This window comes from Hippoglossus stenolepis, chromosome 24, assembly GCF_022539355.2.
Source record: "Hippoglossus stenolepis isolate QCI-W04-F060 chromosome 24, HSTE1.2, whole genome shotgun sequence".
NCBI lineage: Eukaryota > Metazoa > Chordata > Actinopteri > Pleuronectiformes > Pleuronectidae > Hippoglossus > Hippoglossus stenolepis.
The window spans coordinates 9,862,247-9,881,466 of NC_061506.1; the positions used below are offsets into that span (position 1 = coordinate 9,862,247).

Consider the following 19,220-nt stretch of genomic DNA (forward strand, 5'->3'; position numbering starts at 1 on the left):
TACAGACTGATCTGCCGTGATGAAAACCCCTGATGCTATAAGCTCTGAACTGAATTATGAGGAATACTGAGGTTGCAGCTTATGTAGATTGTGTCACAGGAATCTAAAAACTATATCCAGCTATCATGTATTCTCTCAGGTATCCACTAAAAGATTAATAAAACATGTTATTGACATGTTTCTTGCAGCAACTTGGCTAAAGGTCTGTGCAAGGTTGTGAAAAAGTGACTTGCTGCAGTATAGGTTAAAAACCCGACCTCCTCTGGAATAAATGGATTGTTTTCTATTCACCCATTCACACACACATTCATACAGTGCATCCGTGTATCACGATTGGTCAAGTGGAAGGAAGTGGAGAGTCCATCTTTATATACCCTCACGTGTCAGGCCGTGACGGCAGATTATCAATCAGACGTCTCTCAGATCGTCTCTCTTCAGTCGTTTAGAACAATTATCATTTGCTGCTTTTCATTTTCTATTAATGGACGAGAGACTCTTCTGCTGCCACTTCCGCAGCTGCTGTATCGGTCTTCTTCCCCTGATTGATGCTCATCCCAGCTCATTATTACACGAGTGTGCGTTGACCCTTCCTCTGAGAAAAAAAATAAAATAAAAGGGGGCACTTAAGTGTAAGAGGTGAACCCACAAGAGGTAAGAGTACAAAGCCGCACCTCAGTGGTCGTTTGGCTTGTTTTCTCGCCGCCGTCCCTGCTTGCCTCTGAACACAGATGGAGATTCATCTGTTGCCTGCTCCCTCTTGACTCCTTTTCTTCCTCCATTCCTCAACCCCACCCCCCGCCCCATCCCAGGAGCCCGTCTGCCAGCAGAAGCCCCGTACCTCACTGTGCGCTTATCAGACAGTTTATCCTTTTCCTGTGGGCGCCGTCCTCCATCTGTGACTGTGACAGCCAATCGCCACACTAAGGGTCCATTCCAAGCCGTGATTTAGACGCCCGGCCCTGCCAGCGCTGCTCTATCAACCCCCTCTTTCCCCTCTCATGTGAATTTTTAAACACAAAAGGCACTCAGTCCTTATTTGCTGCCATTCCCACTCACACACACATGACACACAACCCCATGTGTGTACAGCGAGATCCTCCACCTGACAGGAGAAGTGTATTAGAGCCGAAGTAAAGTGTTAGAATGACAGAAAGGGACTAATAGGCCCTGTGTTTACATCTCTCAGTGCCTCTCTCCCTTAATAGCCCCGGCTACAGTCATATCACTCAGCACTTGCAAACATCCTCAAGAGGTATCTTCGTTAATATTTGACTCAGCAGAGATAGCAAATTACCAGCACGGCATTTCCAGAGAACAAGAGCAAACAGGAGATTGTGAGAGAGGGAGAGGAGGGAGGAAGAGGGAGGCTGTCTCCAGGGTGTCAGCCACAATTGCTTTCTCATTTTTAACTTGTCAAGTCGGCTTTATCTGTTTTATCACCAGTGGAACTCCAAACGCGCCGGAAAGCTAAGGCAGCTTGACAGAGCAAATGCGGCTATTACAAATTTTCGATGGGGCAGCAAAAGGAGATTTAAGAAAAAGAAGGAAAAAAAACTGCCTGCCGTGCATCAGCTCTTTCCAACGTCTCCTCCTCCGAAGAAAATACAAAGGGGGACATAAACAATTGGGGAAGTTCTCATCCCGGTTACAGTGATTTCCTTGAAACCGTGCGAGATGGTGTTTGCTCAGCAAGACGCAGAGTGAGCAACCCCCTGTTCTGACTGCACACATCCTCCAAACTGAGTTTCAAAGTGCCTGCGACAAACAAATTGAAATAAACAAACTAAAAATTGATCCAAGGGTGAAGTGCGCCTCTCGTCCCCAGGCACAGCAGGTGAGCGAGAGATAAACATTTGTGCAAAGTCGGCCAGGTCTAGTCAAGCGGCTGCTTCTCCTGCTTCATTTGCAGTTGCCAGCGATGTGTTAAATGGCCATCTGTGACGGGGTGAGAGCCCCTGTAATGACTTCCTGTCTGGGAAGGAAGAGTGAAGTGTGGAGGGGGGAGCTGAAACACACTTTGAAAGCCGGAGGTGCGCTGCTCGTGGTTTTTTTCAATATGATAAATGTCGCGTTTTTGCAGAGTGAATTGAGTTTAAATGCTGGGATGATGATAAGATAAATCAATCATCTCCATGACGTTTAAAAAATAAAACAGCAAGATATAATGTATTCTGCAAAAAACATATGAAAAGAAACACTTAACCTCAATAAGATGTTTTTTTCCCATCACTCCTTCATCTGAATATCACACACATGCCTCTCGAGTCTATAATTCTTGTGAACTATTATACAACGTCTACACAGGAGATACCGTGCACTTGAAAGCAACGCTGCATATACAAATTAAACACAAGCAACAGCCAGCATCACGCAGCGGTCCTTCGGGACAAATAGGATATGATTAAAGTGAAGTTGTTTTACTTTAGAGTCGGGCCACGGACGGGTTTGTTTGATGATTTCTGGCCGAGCATCCAAGAAAAAAAAAGTTCTGCTGAGTTGATGCATATCATATTCTAAAGACGCAGGATGAATCTAACATATGGTCTGAATGGGAATCTATAGAGGGTTTCAGCAGTCGTGGAGGAAGTGTTCCGATTTTAGACTGAAGTAAACAACACCGCAATTATTGTATGTATTTGTTTTGTTTACGTGTTATTTGTCATTTCATTGACCTAATCTTATTTTGTATTCATTTTTAATACCTCTGCCAAGGAGGCGTTTGTTTGTTTGTCAGCAGGATGACGCAAAAACTACAGAAGGGATTTCCACGAAATTTGGTACATGGATGGAACATGGGAAAAGAAAAAGACTCGTGTGGATTCGAACAAAGCAGCGAATCCAGGGAATACAGGTCATACAGGTTTAGTTGTGTGACGTCGTGAGGTAAAAAGTACAATTCCCTCTGAAATGTAGTTGAGCAAAGCAGCATTAAACTCAGGCTACTGTGTTTTTGAAACCCGACAGAAATTTGTTCTTGATGCTATTGGAACATACATTTGTCATATGTGAGATATTACAGTTGCCGTGTACAAACGCAGCAGATGCTCCACTGTATTCGTGTCCGTTCCAGCAAGCCCCTGAAATGCAGGTCTCCCCTCAGTTGCACTTGCTGCTGCATAATTGCCCATAATCATCTTTTCACCCGGCTCGCCGTGTAATTTTACAGCTTGACAGCTCTCTACTCTTCGGTTCTACTTTCAGCACCATCAGCACTTCTGTGTTCAGGTTCTGTGGCAGTAATTTCCGCTTCCTCTCCAGATCGTTCACGCCCATCAGCGTGACTCATGATCTAAATTTAAATGGGATCGTCACGATGACTGAGAGAGACGGTCACGCAAGCAGGAGACCCCCCCACCTCCGGCTGTGTTGTTTCCAGAGTGGGAGTTAGTTGCAGGCCTGTTTAATTGTCGTCGCATCAATTTGAGCTGGACCAGAACTGACTGGTCCTTTGGTGCAGCTGACTTAGCTTCAGGCTGGGTCTGCAAAACTGCTTTAAATGTGTTAAATGTACTTGAACGGAAGCAGGCTAATGTAAACAATGATGATTGTTACCCTCGGAATTACATCAACGCTGATCTTTCATAAACCGACTTTGTGAAAGTGAGCTGACTGTATTCCCTACATGCATCTTTGAGTGAGAGGGAGGAATCTGCAGCCTGGGCCGAGGTTATTCTCCTGAAAAGAGGCAAAGTGAGGACAGGCGTTTGGTCCGCTCAGCCATGAAAACAGCATCGCTGGCCCCGCTGCTCGGCCGCGCCGGAGTCTGCCACAAAGTCTGGCTGTGCTAATGACAAATGACCCTGGAACAGTGGCCCTCGCGGCCATTTCTAGACCCCAACGCCCACCACGACACTGTCCATCTCTCTTCCCTTTCACTCACAAAAACACACACAAAGAGAAAACACTCCCTCAGAGCACAGTGAACCCACCGGGCTAAACTGTCTGGCTGTTGCCACTACAGCAATGTTCGGGGTAATATACTGCAGTCGGAATTTCTGCGTATCTTGTTCTTTTGACTTATAACCTAAAATGTGACTATTTTCAATAAGGCAACGCAGGTAAATGTAGTTCACTTGCACAAACCTGCACATGCACGAGTCAAAGTCTCCTACATCCACTCCCCCCCCAAAGAAACCTCTTGGATCTTTTCCTCCTGCCATCTTGACGGAAAATCTGAATCAGCTCAGCATTTAAACCACAGAGCACGATTGGATGTTAATTGCTAAATTGTACCATGCAGTGCACCTGTGTGGAAACACCTGCATTCATATTCATATTCCTGCACTCATTTACTGAGCGTTTTCCTGTAATTCATCACCCATCTGCGGTTTGTAACAGACGAAGGAGCAGGAACTTTGCCGCCTGTCTCAGATAAAGATCAACAGAAAGGAAACAATGTCTTGATTCCTTTAGGACTTTTTTAAATGTGCAATTTACATTTTCATCTCGTCATTCTGGCTCTTGAGCAAATGCTCCTCACTAGAACTACAGTAGATAAACTAGAAAGTAACACGCACACTCATAGAAACCGCTTCCCTAAACTTGCCTGATTTTGTTTCATCAACTTCCATACATTTTTACCAAGGAAATTGTTGAAAATGTCAAAAAATGCCCCGTTTTGTAATGTTAAAGTAGTGGAAATTAAATTCCTGGATCTGCTCCTTTATGTGGATCCACGCCAAAAAAAGTTTTGTGTGTTTCTTGGCTTGTGTCCCATCCGTCCACCAAGTTTCGTAGACATTCGTTCTGTAGCTTTTGCATAGTCCTGCTGAAAAACAAACAAACCATCAGACAAGGGCAAAGACAAAACCTCCTTGGTGGTGCTATTAAAAAAATAAATACTTATTATATAATAACAGTAAGTGTATGCACCAAAGAAAAATGGACAACTGAATACAACGGTTGTTTGTCTCCCAAGGTGGAGAGAGAAGGTAACAGGGAAGAAATGCAGATAGCCCTGTCCGTCTGCCAACGCCAGAACACAGAAGTAAAAATATATCCGGCTTATAATTAATAACTTCACGCATAACATCTTCTTTATTCATGAGCACCTGCTTCCATTGACCTCAGGGGGCACCGGGATTCATGCTGAATTTTAAACATTGGCACTTGGAAGACTAGATTAAAGAACCAAGCATCTTAGATTTGTCTAAAACGGCTTGTAAATGCGTTTTTGACAGCGTCATCACGGGATTTTGTTGATTTAGACAGAAACGATGAATGTTTTTCAGCTAAAACCACCAACATACTGTATTTCCCTCACGGAACACGACCCCCGGCGGCTGAATCCCACCGCAATTTATATTCCGAGGGAGGAGATTGCACCGTGGACGAAAGTTCAGAAAACGGGTTGAAATAAGACTCGTGACCTTTGTTACGTGTAATTCCTCATCCCTCTCTCGACCATCGTCCCTGCCTCTCTCCACGGGGCTCGTTCAAAATACCAGAAAGAAAAAGGAAAAAAAACAATTTAAAACACAGGAGTAGATCTCTTTGTAAAAAAACATATATACAAAGAAATTACTGTGTATTTTGATTCCAAACGCACCCGTTTTCAGGATTTAATAGAGCTCACTCATTTCTCTTGACCTTTTGCCACTGAACAAATTGCTTCGCGCTTTTGTAACCGGGGAAAAAAAAAAATTCAACCGCTCTCATAGAAAAAATATTGGACTCACTCACTGGAAAAATCTGCTGTAAGAGAATGAATGTGATGCTTTATACATGCTAAAAGCAGCTCGACTCCAAAGACTCCAAACAACAATGAAATACAAATTGACATATTGGCTGAAGTGTTGCTTTGTGCAGCTGACGAAGTGCAGCTGACGAAGAGGAGGACTCTTTAGATTTTATATTTAGATGTGAATTTCCAACGGCAGAAATCCCGGAGGAAGATATGCGACAATGACAATGAATTATAAAGTCAAGATATTGTTGATTCTGTGACGACTGTGACTCGATAAAAAGAACATTTTGGGGAATTTGTTTTGTTGCCATGAGTTAGATGAGAAGAACGATACCACTCAAGCAGCCAATTAACCTGATTTAGCATATAGACAGGAAATGAGTGTAAACCTTAGACTGTATATAAAGATGGACGACTTCAAATGTTGCCAAAGTAAATTCATCCAATCCATCCATCATTTTCAGATATATTTCATTTCATTCTCTGAAAAACTCAAACACAGCACACCTCCACATTTCAAGCCCGGCATCACCCTGAGGCAGGAGCTTGTCCACCCTGAGGACAAAACACCCAGACACAAACAGAGCAATCTGATTTCTGCAGCTCGATGCAACAAAGATTGCTCAGACCGACACATTAGGGGAAAGAAAACAACCAATACATAAATGGATGGCACAACAGAGGAGAATCAGTTCCTCGGGCCAAAATTCTGCAGTCCACTTATTTGACCAGAGAGGACTGATGGATTGAAAGAGGAGTTTGAATGAGGTGCAAACTTTCAGCCACAAACAACGAGACCCCACAGATGAGAGGGGAAACGTCTTCAAGAAGCCCAATCAAGCAGTTGCCGAACCCCCCGATGAATTCCCCCAAAATGTTGAACTATTCCTAAAGCCTCCAAACTCCCAGGTACCCAGAGTCCTCCCTGTTTACATCAGCCATGTCCAATTTCCATTCCACGTAATAATCCTAAAGTGGTTTTGAGTGTGCACGATGTCTTCGCAGGAAGTGGAGCAAAACCTTGTAGTGCACCACCTCGTACTGTCCCACAATGCAATGCACAGAGGCAATGGAGGAGCTGATAACTGCTGCAAAGCATTCAAATGAACTGGGGATGGCACTGGCTCACAGAAGATGTCAGAAAAAATGTATCTTTTATGACAATTCAAGCATTCAAGCACATCTCATGTTCCTCATCAACTCAACTGCTAGTCAAACAGTGAAGTGCATATGTGGCATACTGCAGGATCTTTCACAGCAGAAGTGTTTTTCTGTTCCAGTGCCCATAAGCAAAGTCAGGGAGCCCGGGAGAATCATACCAGACCCTAGGACCTGCACACTTCCTCAAAATACAGCCATGACTAATGTTATTCAATATGTATAATAATGAAAATGATTAATAATGAAAATTAACACTTGAACAAACATCAATGTGATAAGAACTACTCGTAGTGCTGAAAAATGTATTTGTCTTGTACTTTGACTATTTAGTTTGGCCCATGTCCCATCAATTAACATGAAGGAGGCAGGATGTATGACCTATACTTCCTTAAACTACCTTTAAGGAGCTGTCATGTCGTCCATCGTTATATACAGTCCAGGGTTTTATGAAACTATTTGTTTCAATCATTTATTTTTGTTGTATTTCAAAAACCATCCCTCATTAACTCTTGTTAACTTGTTGCTTTAAATCTTCTCAAACAGCAACAGATAATTTCACCCCTGTACTACCCATTCAATTTCCATGTGGATCTAAACCAAGCAGCGAATCCTTTCTTTACTAATACAACATTTTCACCAATTTCCCAGGAATGACATCATGCCATATTTCTGGGATATCTGATATCGATGAGTGTGTGAGACTTGGTGCCGCTTTACTGAATCTCAGGGGACAGTTGGACCTCGGTGGAGGGGCCATCCTAGTCTGCAATGTAATTCTGACCATCTGTGACATTTTCCTTTTGTATTGGGAGCTATTGGGTCACTGATGGAAACACTACTAGAACAAACGAGAATAGATAAGTGATCATTTGTGGAATAAAAGGAATTGGTGACTCTCTGGAAAAAGCAAACTGTGACACAACACCATTTGATTCAAAGAATATAAGATTGCATAGATCTCTCTGCCTTTGTCTTATCAGTGTCCTTGTCAGGACTTCTGGATTTATCATTGTGATTCCGCCGACATGGCATCAAAGCTCTCTCTCTCCCTCGCTCCCTCTCAGCTCTGTTTCGCCCGAGCTGCAGCGACAGATGTTTGAATGTCAGTGCAGACGCCTCTGAGAGGAATTTTAGCTGTGTAAGTCTATTCTTGTCATGTACAAACACTCCGTCACCGAGTTCCCTCGCTCCGAGTCCCTCCTGTAAGTCTTCGGGACTCGGCGGCGCTGGCTTTCTATCCTCATAGCTAGTTAATTACCGCTAATTACGCTTACCTGCGGTCCCAGGTGGAACGCAGCCTCTTATTAGACGGCTGAAGATGAATGGGAAGCAGCGTCTCGAGGAGCACAATTAAAACCACTGATGCAAACCTCACATCCCAACCAGAGGGGAATTATTCTCTCCTCAGAAAATAGAATCTGTCTGTTTAGTGACGAAGCATCAGAACCGGGTTCCTTCCCCCTGATTCATCTGATGTTCTGCTACTTCATCAACACGCTTGTGATCCGGTTCGGGAAACACACAATATGTGGTTTGGTCTCCGGAGCTCGAAGTGTCATAGCACGTGTGATAAGCGTAATGTTTTAAGTCATTATCCATAAGAACAACTATGCCTGTAAGTAAAGTTGGACAACGTGTCTCCACTTCCTCCTGCTCCATGATAACAAAGCCCAAAAATACGGTGTACGAATTCCACCATCTTGCATTTTTGACGTCATTTGGAGCCAGAGTCTGCGCGGCGGTGGTCGTCCACCAATCACAAGTCAGTTTCAGCTGTCAATCATGATGTTTCAACCCATTTTAAAAGCATCAAATAACTAAATTCAAACTTGGGACATATATCAGGGGGATAAGAACTCGCTAAAATGACAGAAACCACCTTTGACATGTCGTCCATTGGCGAGCTGTCATCTTCATATACAGCCAAATGAGAGCAACACAGATATTTCGCCCCCTGAGGTTTGATTCGGAGACGTTTAAGCAGAAAAACGACCTAGAGTTGGTTGAGATGAATAGAAACTGAGGGGAATCATCATGGTTTCAATTTAAATTACTTATCTTGTAGGTTGTATATGCAGGAGGGCAGAACAACATCAACAGCAGAGCATCAGCTTCTCACATCTTGAAAGACGATATACTGTACCTCGTGGCTATACTATCAAGAGCATAAATCCAGGGGACAATGCTATTTATAGATCCCCCAAGGAGGTTATGCTTTCATTCCGTTTGTTTATTTTTTTTGTCAGCAGGATTACGCAAAAACGACAAAACCTGTTTCCACGTAACGATCGGGCACATCACTGGTGTGATATAGATGATAAAATACATAACAGAATACATAAATAATACATTTAACAAAAGAGATATGCATAAGCCCTCAGACCAGCTTCTGTAAAAAGATATCTACCCCAGTATTCTTTTTTTTTAGTTGCAGGCACATGCAACTCAACACAGGACTGCATCACTCATCTCTGGTGATATTTGGGCATAAAGAGCAAATTGAAAAATGAAATATTCTCACATTATTTCCAGGTCTAACCTCCAGTGACAGAATGTACTGCTGCTGATTTCAGACCAGCTGAACGCAGGAGCAGTGTTTGGGGCTGTTTTGTTTAGCGTAGAGGTAAAACAGTGAATTTATTGCTCGGCGGATGAGCAGCAGAGAGCCAAACGGGGGGTTGTCTTTGTAACTGCTGGCTCTCTGATCTTGGCACTGTAGTGGAGGCAACCTCAAAAACACATGCAAGGCACGAGGGAGCTGTATGCACCATTTTTATTTTTTTTAATCATGCAGCCATGTCATAATGAAGACATTTTAACGTGTGCACTACTTCATTGCGCATCAGACCTTTTCTACTACAGTGCAGAGATCAGGAAGCAGTTTGCAGTTGGTTGCAGATTTAATACTTTTTTAATGACATCCACATTAAAACGTCACCATATGTTCTAATATCACATTCAATAACCTGTATCTCTGAGGAATCATATAGGATATCACCTCGCATTAAAAAGATTACATTCACCTACAGGAAATCATGTCACTAAAGGAATTATTACACGAGATGAAAGCATTTTTTTTTTCATTGCAAAAACTCCTGATCAATCTCCATTTTCCATCATCTTGAAGCTTAAATGGCATTTAAAAAATATTTCACATTCACTCTACAGAGCACCATGGCAACAGCTGTTATTTTCCTCCTCCAGGGGGATTAACGCTGCAACTCCACCAGCAAGACTCCAGACACTGCTGCAAGACGGTGCAGCGTGGGCTCTACCTAGTGGCATTAAATGATAACTGCAAGCGCTTCACACATGGGCAAATGGTCAATGTGTTGACCCATTATCGACTGCAATGGGCCAATCAAGGTGCTGCACCAAAACAGTCTAGTACGCCTAATGCACGAGTATATTCACATATTCAGCTGGAATTAACGTACCATTATCTTACATACTGGTCACCACTAATGAAAATAAAGAAAAAGCAGCACAGCTAGACAAATACAGCTCCATCACACACGCTAAGATGTAATATTTTGACACATCGCATTTAACTTGCTTCAAGTACCTGACAGTGACGGCAGTGCAGAAAACAGGGAATTAAAAAATAAAATCTGCATGCAAGTTGTAGATGTGATGAAAAACAGTAGACAAATATCTTTCTCTTGTAAAGTCATGACTTTATTTAAATTAAGGGTCTATTTCATCAAAAAATTTCAAGTTTTCAGGACAAACTGCAACAGTGCAATCGGTGACGCAGACCATTCTGTACAAGACATACAACATACAAAACATGACTACAGACAGATGAATTCATTTCAAGTATTGAGAACAGTAATAGAGACAATATACACAGAAAGCAACTAGAAAAGGCCATTTCATACTTTTTACATTTCAATGGTCAATACAAAAGTTTTCATGTACAAATTTCTAAAAAGTACAAAAGATTCTAATCATGTTGAACTAGAGCTTTTGTAACAGGGTCTTTAACATGTTACATTAATGATAAATACATTATGACATGTGACACAACAGATGTTACACTTCTAGTAACATCAGTGACTTCCAATTTGTGACCCTTTAAACCTGCGTTATCTGACAACTCATCTCTGTAGTTGCTACCCTGCACTTTGGAAGAACACTGAAGTGGTTTCACCAACCCTCTTTGGCCCTTTGTCTCAAAGTTTTCAGATCATCTGTAAAGCACCCGTGTGACATGAGCACAGCCACATATTTAAATAGGTTTTATCATGTTATTTGGAATCCACAGAGGAGTCTTCTGCACATCCCATAATCTTCTGCAGCTCCTGAATACAGGGCACGATTGACTGGCTGTACAGCTGAGCCATCTTCAACCTGGAGGGAGAAACAGAAGAGTGATTTGTTACAGATTCTTCCTAAAAAACACAATTCTACTGACTATTTACAACTAAATCTGCAGACAGCTGGAAGTTGATAACCACAGGAGAATGATAGCATCTATATTTAGGATCATTCCAAGAGGCTGGGTTATTGCTAGGGCATAAATCAAAAGTGTAGCCGGCGACTTTATGATTCCAGTGACTTTAGAGAATAAACAGCCATAATTTTTACACTGTACTGAAGCTAAATTTAGCTGCTAAAGCAAAGAGGACTAATAAGCATAATTTACTTTCAGATTTAATACATCCCAGTGAGCTGAAGGAAACCCAAGGGTGGTGGAGAAAGTAAAAAACACCCAGTGCCAAGTTCCTCAGAGGGCTGGCATAAAGAGGAGTGAACTTACACTCAACAGGTGGCGAGAGGGGACTCCAGTGGGATGTAGATTCTGGGGAATATTTTAGTCGGCTAACGCATCAACAAAGAGAAAGTGAATAACCGAGAGCATGTTCAACTTTAACTGTGAATCGGTTGTGAGCGCTTTGTGCTCTTTAATCGTCCGCAGTGGTTAAGGCAGACTTGAAGTCATGAAGCAGGTCAAATTGAGGTTTGCTGTAGCATCGTGTCCCTCAGTGACGTGAGCTGATCTCGTGTTTAAGAGTCAGTTTATTGTTCAGAAGGAATAATATTTGGGGATACAATAAATATCATATCTGGTTCACACTGGCACTTTTCAAGTACATGAATAAAGTAAATGAAATGTACTTGAACACCCCTGAACTTGAACTAAGCAAAACTGAGGTTCCTACCTTATTTGTGACAACTTCATTTTGTCATTTAATTTCCTAATAGTAAATGTAATCAGGGTGACACACCACCAACTGCATGTGAGCCGTTCATGTGGCTGTAAATGTACCTTCTGAGCAGCTCGCGTCCTCTGTTGGTTTCAGGCCGGTAATGCTGGAGAGCAGTGAGGCTGTGAGCCGCCAGGATGCCGTAGCACTGCTCTCGGACCGCGTTGTGGTTCGCTGTGTCCCACTGTGGCAGCTCACTGGTGTAGCGCCACGCCATCAGCGTGTGCTCCAACATGGCGTCCCACTCTTTGTTCCTCAGAAGGACATGGCCCCACTCCTGACAGGAGACCTGAAGAGGAGAGGATAACGAATTGGTATGACACGATGAAAGCAACCAGCTCCAAAAAGCCTCACAGGGGCATGTGTGGCTTGGGAAAATAAACTAAATTAGACGTGTGCTTTAGAGTCTGACATTCTACTGAACGTCTAAAACAAAATGCAACATCATTTTGCTGCGGATAATAATTTAACAAGATACAAGTGAAATGTAATTTGCAGGTTTTTCCAAGTCATCATCTACACAGCCCCAGTGATACTCACTTTGAACGCCACCAGGTGGGGATACGCCTTCCTGTAGCAGTGAGCATCTCTGTTGGAGCCGAAGCGCGAGTACGGGATGGACCTGTAAACGTTCGCCTTCTTTAGCTGCAGGTCTTCCTGGAGATACTTCAAGTCCGAGGCCAGGACCCTGGGCTCTTGGCTCTGAGAAACAACACACATCATGTTTCAGGTTTGATCATATGAGAAAAGGCACAGAGCTGAGCAGAACTCTCCTATCTCCTATATGCGTGGAAAGTTTCAATTAGTATTTTACCATGTACACAAAACACCAAGATAATTAATATTCAGCGTTATTCCATCTTATCAATTATCATTAAATTGAGATAATGTATGCTGCTGTATTTTGCACCCACATAAATTATTCACCGATCAATACCTGTTCAACCAAGATGAGGGATCTGATCAGCTGCACGAGCTGCTGTTTGGAGAGCGGGGCTTGGTGCTCGTCCATCTTCTCGCACTGCTCCACTATTCTGCCAGTCCACACACCGCCAATGGGCAAGTCCACTGCAAAACAGAGGGGGGGGGTGGTGGATTAGGACAACTGACACTGAGGGCTGTACTTCTGGTAACTATAGTAAACGGGAACAAACTCACACCACACGTCAGACATCTGTTGATAGTTTTAAGAAACAACTCGCGACCCATTTCTATGATCTGGCTTTTAATCAATTTTATATATTTTTATTCTTCGTTTTATACCTTTTGCTACTTTAATGCTTTTATCCAAACTATTTTATTGCCAATGTGTCTGATTTCATGCGTTTGCTTTTATTACAAAGCACTTTGAGCTGCCTTTTATGTATGATGATTTTATACGAGCTGAATAAATACGTTTATTATTATTATTATCATCATCATGTTGTTAGTACATCTGTAATCTTTTTTTAGAGGGTAGGTGACAGACAGGGCAGCTTTTACTGATCCGAACAATACTTCTTTATTTAACTCGTGCAATATTAGGCAACAAGTTTCACTCTGCACATCCTTTTCTCCTGCTGTAAAGTCACCTCTCAGACATACTGATCGTGGATCGGCTCTGCGCTTACATGAGTGCACACGCCTGGTGCTCGCAGATGCCCTTCTGCCCCTCGGAAGTGGAGATGGAGCCAAGCGAGCACCTAAAATCTCCAGGTAGGACCTCCTCATCCGAGCTGGGGAGACAAAAGGGGACACAGAACACAACTTTAACAAAACACACGGTGGATGCATGTCACAGCTGAGGAGAAGCAGCCATACTTGTTGTGTTAATTAGACACAGCTGTCCACACTGATTATTGATTACAGGCTAACTGATAAGTGCTAACACTTGGGGACATTAGCACGACAGCAAAGTGGCTCCTCCTGAATAAAAGTGCATACATTAGTAGTGACAGGAAAAAGTTGTGTTTGAGGTCGTACCTGCTATTTTCGGCTGTGGGGCAGGTATCTCCATCAGGGCCCGTCGAGGCGGACACACAGCTGCCATTGTGAGCGACCACCCGGAGCTAACTGGCTGCTAGCCTCGCTGCAGTTAGCCTGAACTTTAAACCCCCAGCGGGGACGGAGAACCTCGCTTTCGCCGCGGGAGAGGTGGCAGCTTCACCCGGGGTACTGCGGCTCCTTCCCTGCGGCCTCGGTCACCTCCTCGCCTCGCTGGTATCAAACCTGTGACACTACCTTGCTGTAGTTGGACCAGCAGCTCCGCTCACCACCTGTGTCTGTGGAGGTAAAACTTTAAACATGACGGTCCGGAGGCGCGCGACTAGACTTGCCGCGCGGGCGTGGCTTTCCTCTGATTGGTCGGCGTCGCTGCGCCGCGTGAAAGAGGCGCCCAATATGTTAATGAGCGTCCTTCCCCCCAACACATGTGATCACGTGAACGACCCTATATGTCGCCCCCCCAATAAAATGCATGAGGTTCCTGCAACTTTGATTTGACCTTTGATTAGAAGAAGGTTTGATCCTTGTTTAAAATAAACCTCCTCACAGATAAAGTCAAAGAAGTGTCACTAAAGCTGATCCATAGATTTTAGCCACGCATACGATCAGGAGTCACATCTGTCCTGGTCCTGCAAGTGTAAACTATGGAAAGATGTTTGGTTACCATGATTACAGGATCGCTTTCTCTTTTATATATCATTAATCTGATTTCTTGCCAAGTTCCACGTCCACAAAGGTAAGTTCACCAACAAAATAAGCCCCAACTCTTTGTATTTATGAAGGAAATGGAACAGTACAACAAAACATAACATTAAAACACACATCTTTATCCATTATGCATTTATTCATCATCTACTCTGTTTGATATGTTTGTTGACTTTGTTTGTTGACTGCCTATAATAAAGTTTGTTTAAAATAAATAAAAAGCATGCTATTCTGTCATTGTGTGATCATCCAAATTGCTTTCATCTGTTTCCTATTGTTTGCCTTCATTGTTTCATTTCTAACTCGCAAAGCATCTTGTTTGGAAAAGTGCTGCATAGATAAAGTTTATTTTTATTCCCTCACTTCTCCTGTTTATATCGGAATGGAGGCTCAGTGAATGGAAGTTAAATCATTTGACATTAGTTAGTACACTAGATCACATAAGACATATAATACAACATAAATAGTTTGATTTGGTTAAAAAGATAGTTTAGAGATATGGTAGATTGGAGACAGAAACTACCTAGAGTGCCAAGGCCAAACAGTCCACTTATGAACCCAGATTTTTATTTGGATCTGCACTAAATCAAACACTCATACACATCATTCCCCTACAAATGCCTGTTTGTTCTAGATCCATGAATTATTCTCTGTGAAACAATGAACATGTTGGGAAACACACTATCTCACAGAGAGAGAATAAAAAAGCTCCTGGATCCACCCACTCTACACAGCCTCTCAAATATCTCATTAACTAAGTCTTGCCTTCTGTTAGATGAAAATTACTTTAATGAAATTAATGCTGAACACAAGTCTTGTACACAAAACAACCTTCCTAAATTGTAACTCTTCTACCCAATGTAATGCTGCTGCCATCGCTTCCATCTCCACCTTGTAAACTGACAAATGATCCAAGGTTCTCCTGTTCACTGATACTTTCAAGTTTGGTATGTTGAAACCAGAACTTGTTCTTCCTGTAATAGGATCTTTGGATTACATGACCATATGAAACTACGGAGGTAAATTACAATCAGAATGCTTATGGTTTACTGACAGTATTGAGCAAGTATGTTTATCATGTTCAATATTTGCTAATTGGCAGTAAATACAGCAACGAGTTGAGGCATGTCATTCAGTCCATCCAGATCACCATCTGACTGATGTCCCCGGAGCCATGCTGTGAGCAGGGTTAAAAACTGCTGTTTAGCCTGAGATTGCAGCTCAATACTCCAGCAAAAGTCCAGACACATCATAATGTCAAACTAGCATTATGACGACTGACTGTCAAATCAAATTAGGAAAATATTTTTTATTATATTTATTGTCAGATTTCACACTGTCCTCTGAATACAGTAGCGTAGAGGAGAAGTGAGCGATGTTGACCTCGGCTGCGGTGCCACAAAGTTCACGAGTGAGTTCATCTTTGAGGAGGCATTAATAGAGAACAGGTAACAGGGAGTTATCTAATACTCTTCGTCTTCATCCTCCTCGACAACACTGCTGGATCCAACCTCTTCATAATCTTTCTCCAGAGCGGCCATGTCCTCCCTGGCCTCAGAGAACTCTCCCTCCTCCATTCCCTCTCCAACGTACCAGTGGACGAAGGCCCTCTTGGCGTACATGAGGTCAAACTTGTGGTTCAGTCGAGCCCAGGCCTCTGCGATGGCGGTTGTGTTGCCCAGCATGCACACGGACCTCTGCACTTTGGCCAGGTCTCCACCAGGAACCACAGTGGGGGCCTGGTGATTGATGCCCACCTTGAAGCCTGTGGGACACCAGTCCACAAACTGGATGGTACGCTTGTTCTTGATGGTGGCGATGGCAGAGTTGGCATCTTTGGGCACCACGTCTCCACGGTACAGGAGGCAGCAGGACATGTACTTGCCGTGACGAGGGTCGCATTTCACCATCTGATTGGCTGGCTCGAAGCAGGCGTTTGTGATGTCAGCCACAGAGAGCTGCTCGTGATAGGCCTTCTCTGCAGAGATAACTGGGGCATAGGTGGCCAGAGGGAAGTGGATACGGGGGTAGGGCACCAGGTTGGTCTGGAACTCGATCAGATCGACATTCAGGACACCGTTGAAGCGCAGGGAGGCGGTGATGGAGGAGGAAACCTGTCCAATCAGCCTGTTGAGGTTGGTGTAGAAGGGGCGCTCCATGTCAAGGTTCCTGGAGCAGATGTCATAGATGGCCTCGTTGTCCACCAGAAAGGTGCAATTGGAGTGCTCCAGGGTAGTGTGGGTGGTCAGGATGGAGTTGTAGGGTTCCACCACAGCTGTGGACAAATGAGGAGATGGGTAGATGGAAAACTCCAGCTTGGACCTTTTGCCGTACTCTTCAGAGAGACGCTCCATCAGCAGAGAGGTGAAGCCTGAGCCAGTTCCTCCTCCAAAGGAGCGATAGATTAAGAAACCCTGGAGCCCTGTGCACTGGTCAGCCTGCAGGGAAACATGGATGTTAAAATGTTGTGTTGTCACTCGAATCAATGTGCTTTCTCAAGTGGACAATCTGCACATCTAACACATGAGAAGATGAGCTTACCAGTTTACGAGTCCTATCCATAACCTGTTCGATTACATATTGTCCAGTAGTGTAGCGACCACGAGCGTAGTTGTTGGCTGCACACTCCTTACCCGAGATCAGCTGCTCAGGGTGGTAGAGCTTGCGGTAGGTTCCAGTTCGCACTTCATCTGAGGAGCAACGAGAAACTTTCAGTCTTGTTCAGTTATCAGATATTCAACAGTCATCTCTAGTTATTGAGATTTAAAGAAACTCAGTTGACTGACAGAAAAAAGATTAAGAAGTTGTTTACCAATGACTGTTGGCTCCAGGTCGACAAAAATAGTTCTGGGAACATGTTTGCCAGCTTTAGTCTCACTGAAGAAGGTGTTGAAGGAGGCATCTATACCTCCACCCTTCGTGTTGTCGAGCATCTGACCATCCGGCTGGATGCCTTGCTCCAAACAGTAGAGCTCCCAACATGAATTTCCAATCTGTGCGCCGGCCTGGCCGACATGAAAGGTGATACATTCTCGCTTTAGAAACAAAAAAGCGATCAAAGGTCAGTCACCACCATTATTATCCCTGTTACAGTGTATTTTAAATGATTTTTCTTCTTCTTTGCCTGGTTTATTACCAAGTGGCAACCACCACTAAAGGTACATTAATGAAATCTACTGCTGTATTTCTCTATCCCTTTACATTACCTAACATCCTCCAAAGGGCGACACAAAAAATTGTGTCTCAAAAAATGTATCTAAACGATTGACATTGTACATTTCTACCTCTGTAGTGAGCTCATTGACCCAGATCCCACATCAACTCCTCCTCAGAGACTGTGTTTAACAGAAATACTCACCATTTTTGAAAGATTCTTTGTTCTTTGTTCTGTCTTCTTTTTTTGTTTGCCAATTGATAGCTGTGTCTCCTCGACATGTTGTAGAGTCCTATTTTTCCCTTCTGAAATACTTTATAGTTTAGGTGTTAAGAGGACTGTGTTTACAGGACATCTGATTATGTATTATTATTTACTTTTAGATCAAAGGCATTCCCCTACATTCCATATGCATTCCACATCACTTTGAAGCCACTTTTATTACTTTAATCACTACGCAATACATGCATCGACCTGCTTTTTAAAAAGCTTTTTATCTTTTAATTCCCTAAGTAACGAAGTAATGAAAAGGGAAAGAGAAGTACAGCAGCAGATGACAGCAATGCACCTTGAAGTTGGTTCAATAAACCGAAAAAAGAAGAACTTCTTTGGTTGGACACAATTGTCTGATCCTAGCCCACCCCCTTGCCATTAAGTCAAGCAATTAACATCAACGTGCATTACCGTCATCCACTGTGTATTTAAAGGTTCAGTGTGTAGAATTTAGTGACACCTGGTGGTGAGGTTGCATGTTGCAGCTGAATACCCCTCACCTCAACCTCCCCTTACAAACATGACAGAGAACCTTTGGTAGCCCTCAGTTGTCATAAAAACTCAAAAGCTGTTTAGTTTGTCCAGGTTGGGCTACTGTAAAAAACATGGCAGCCTCCGTAGAGAGGACCCGCTCCCTATGTAAATATAAAGCATTTCAAAATAAAGGGCTCATTCTAGGGTAGAGAAAACAACAATTCATACAATTTAGATGAAACACACTACTGAGAACATCACTAGGATTATTCTATATTAAATTTGCCTTTCACATAAATCGTACACACTGAACCTTTAAGTATCATACTTCTTCTTCCCCATTCGGTAATGTATCTCTTGTTACCCTTGATACTTCACATTTACATTTACGTTCTGAGATGCCGTAATATTCTAGGCTAATTGGGATTTACAATAAAGCATTTGAACCAAAAGAAACATCATAAGAGACGTAAAAAAATATATCTGTAAAATGTGTTTTAATAGGTTGGCAGATTACTGGAAATAAAGAATTTAATTTCTTGTCAACAGACAACTGCACCTTGATACATGGTGT

At 42.9% G+C, this 19,220-nt stretch overlaps 2 protein-coding genes across 3 annotated transcripts; both read right to left on the reverse strand.

Moving 5' to 3' along the window:
• Positions 1 to 10,501: 10,501 nt before the first annotated feature.
• Positions 10,502 to 14,328, reverse strand: LOC118103604. 2 transcript variants are annotated; one of them, XM_035150697.2, is made up of 7 exons: positions 14,020 to 14,328; positions 13,668 to 13,772; positions 12,995 to 13,125; positions 12,598 to 12,759; positions 12,120 to 12,346; positions 11,610 to 11,671; positions 11,112 to 11,200 (listed from the first exon to the last, which is right to left on the reverse strand). In XM_035150697.2, exons 1-7 carry the CDS (start codon positions 14,084 to 14,086, stop codon positions 11,196 to 11,198), a joined length of 759 nt encoding a protein of 252 aa, XP_035006588.1. In that variant the 5' UTR covers positions 14,087 to 14,328; the 3' UTR covers positions 11,112 to 11,195. The 2 variants fall into 2 exon arrangements, with proteins under 2 accessions (XP_035006587.1, XP_035006588.1); XM_035150696.2 differs by lacking the exon at positions 11,610 to 11,671 and having other exon boundaries at positions 10,502 to 11,200; positions 14,020 to 14,323.
• Positions 14,329 to 14,809: 481 nt separating this feature from the next.
• Positions 14,810 to 18,702, reverse strand: tuba8l2 (tubulin, alpha 8 like 2). Its single transcript, XM_047339170.1, has 3 exons — positions 17,558 to 18,702; positions 17,287 to 17,435; positions 14,810 to 17,183 (listed from the first exon to the last, which is right to left on the reverse strand). The coding sequence occupies exons 1-3, from the start codon at positions 17,676 to 17,678 to the stop codon at positions 16,209 to 16,211; spliced, it is 1,245 nt and encodes a 414-aa protein (XP_047195126.1). The 5' UTR covers positions 17,679 to 18,702; the 3' UTR covers positions 14,810 to 16,208.
• Between the last annotated feature and the right edge of the window lie 518 nt (positions 18,703 to 19,220).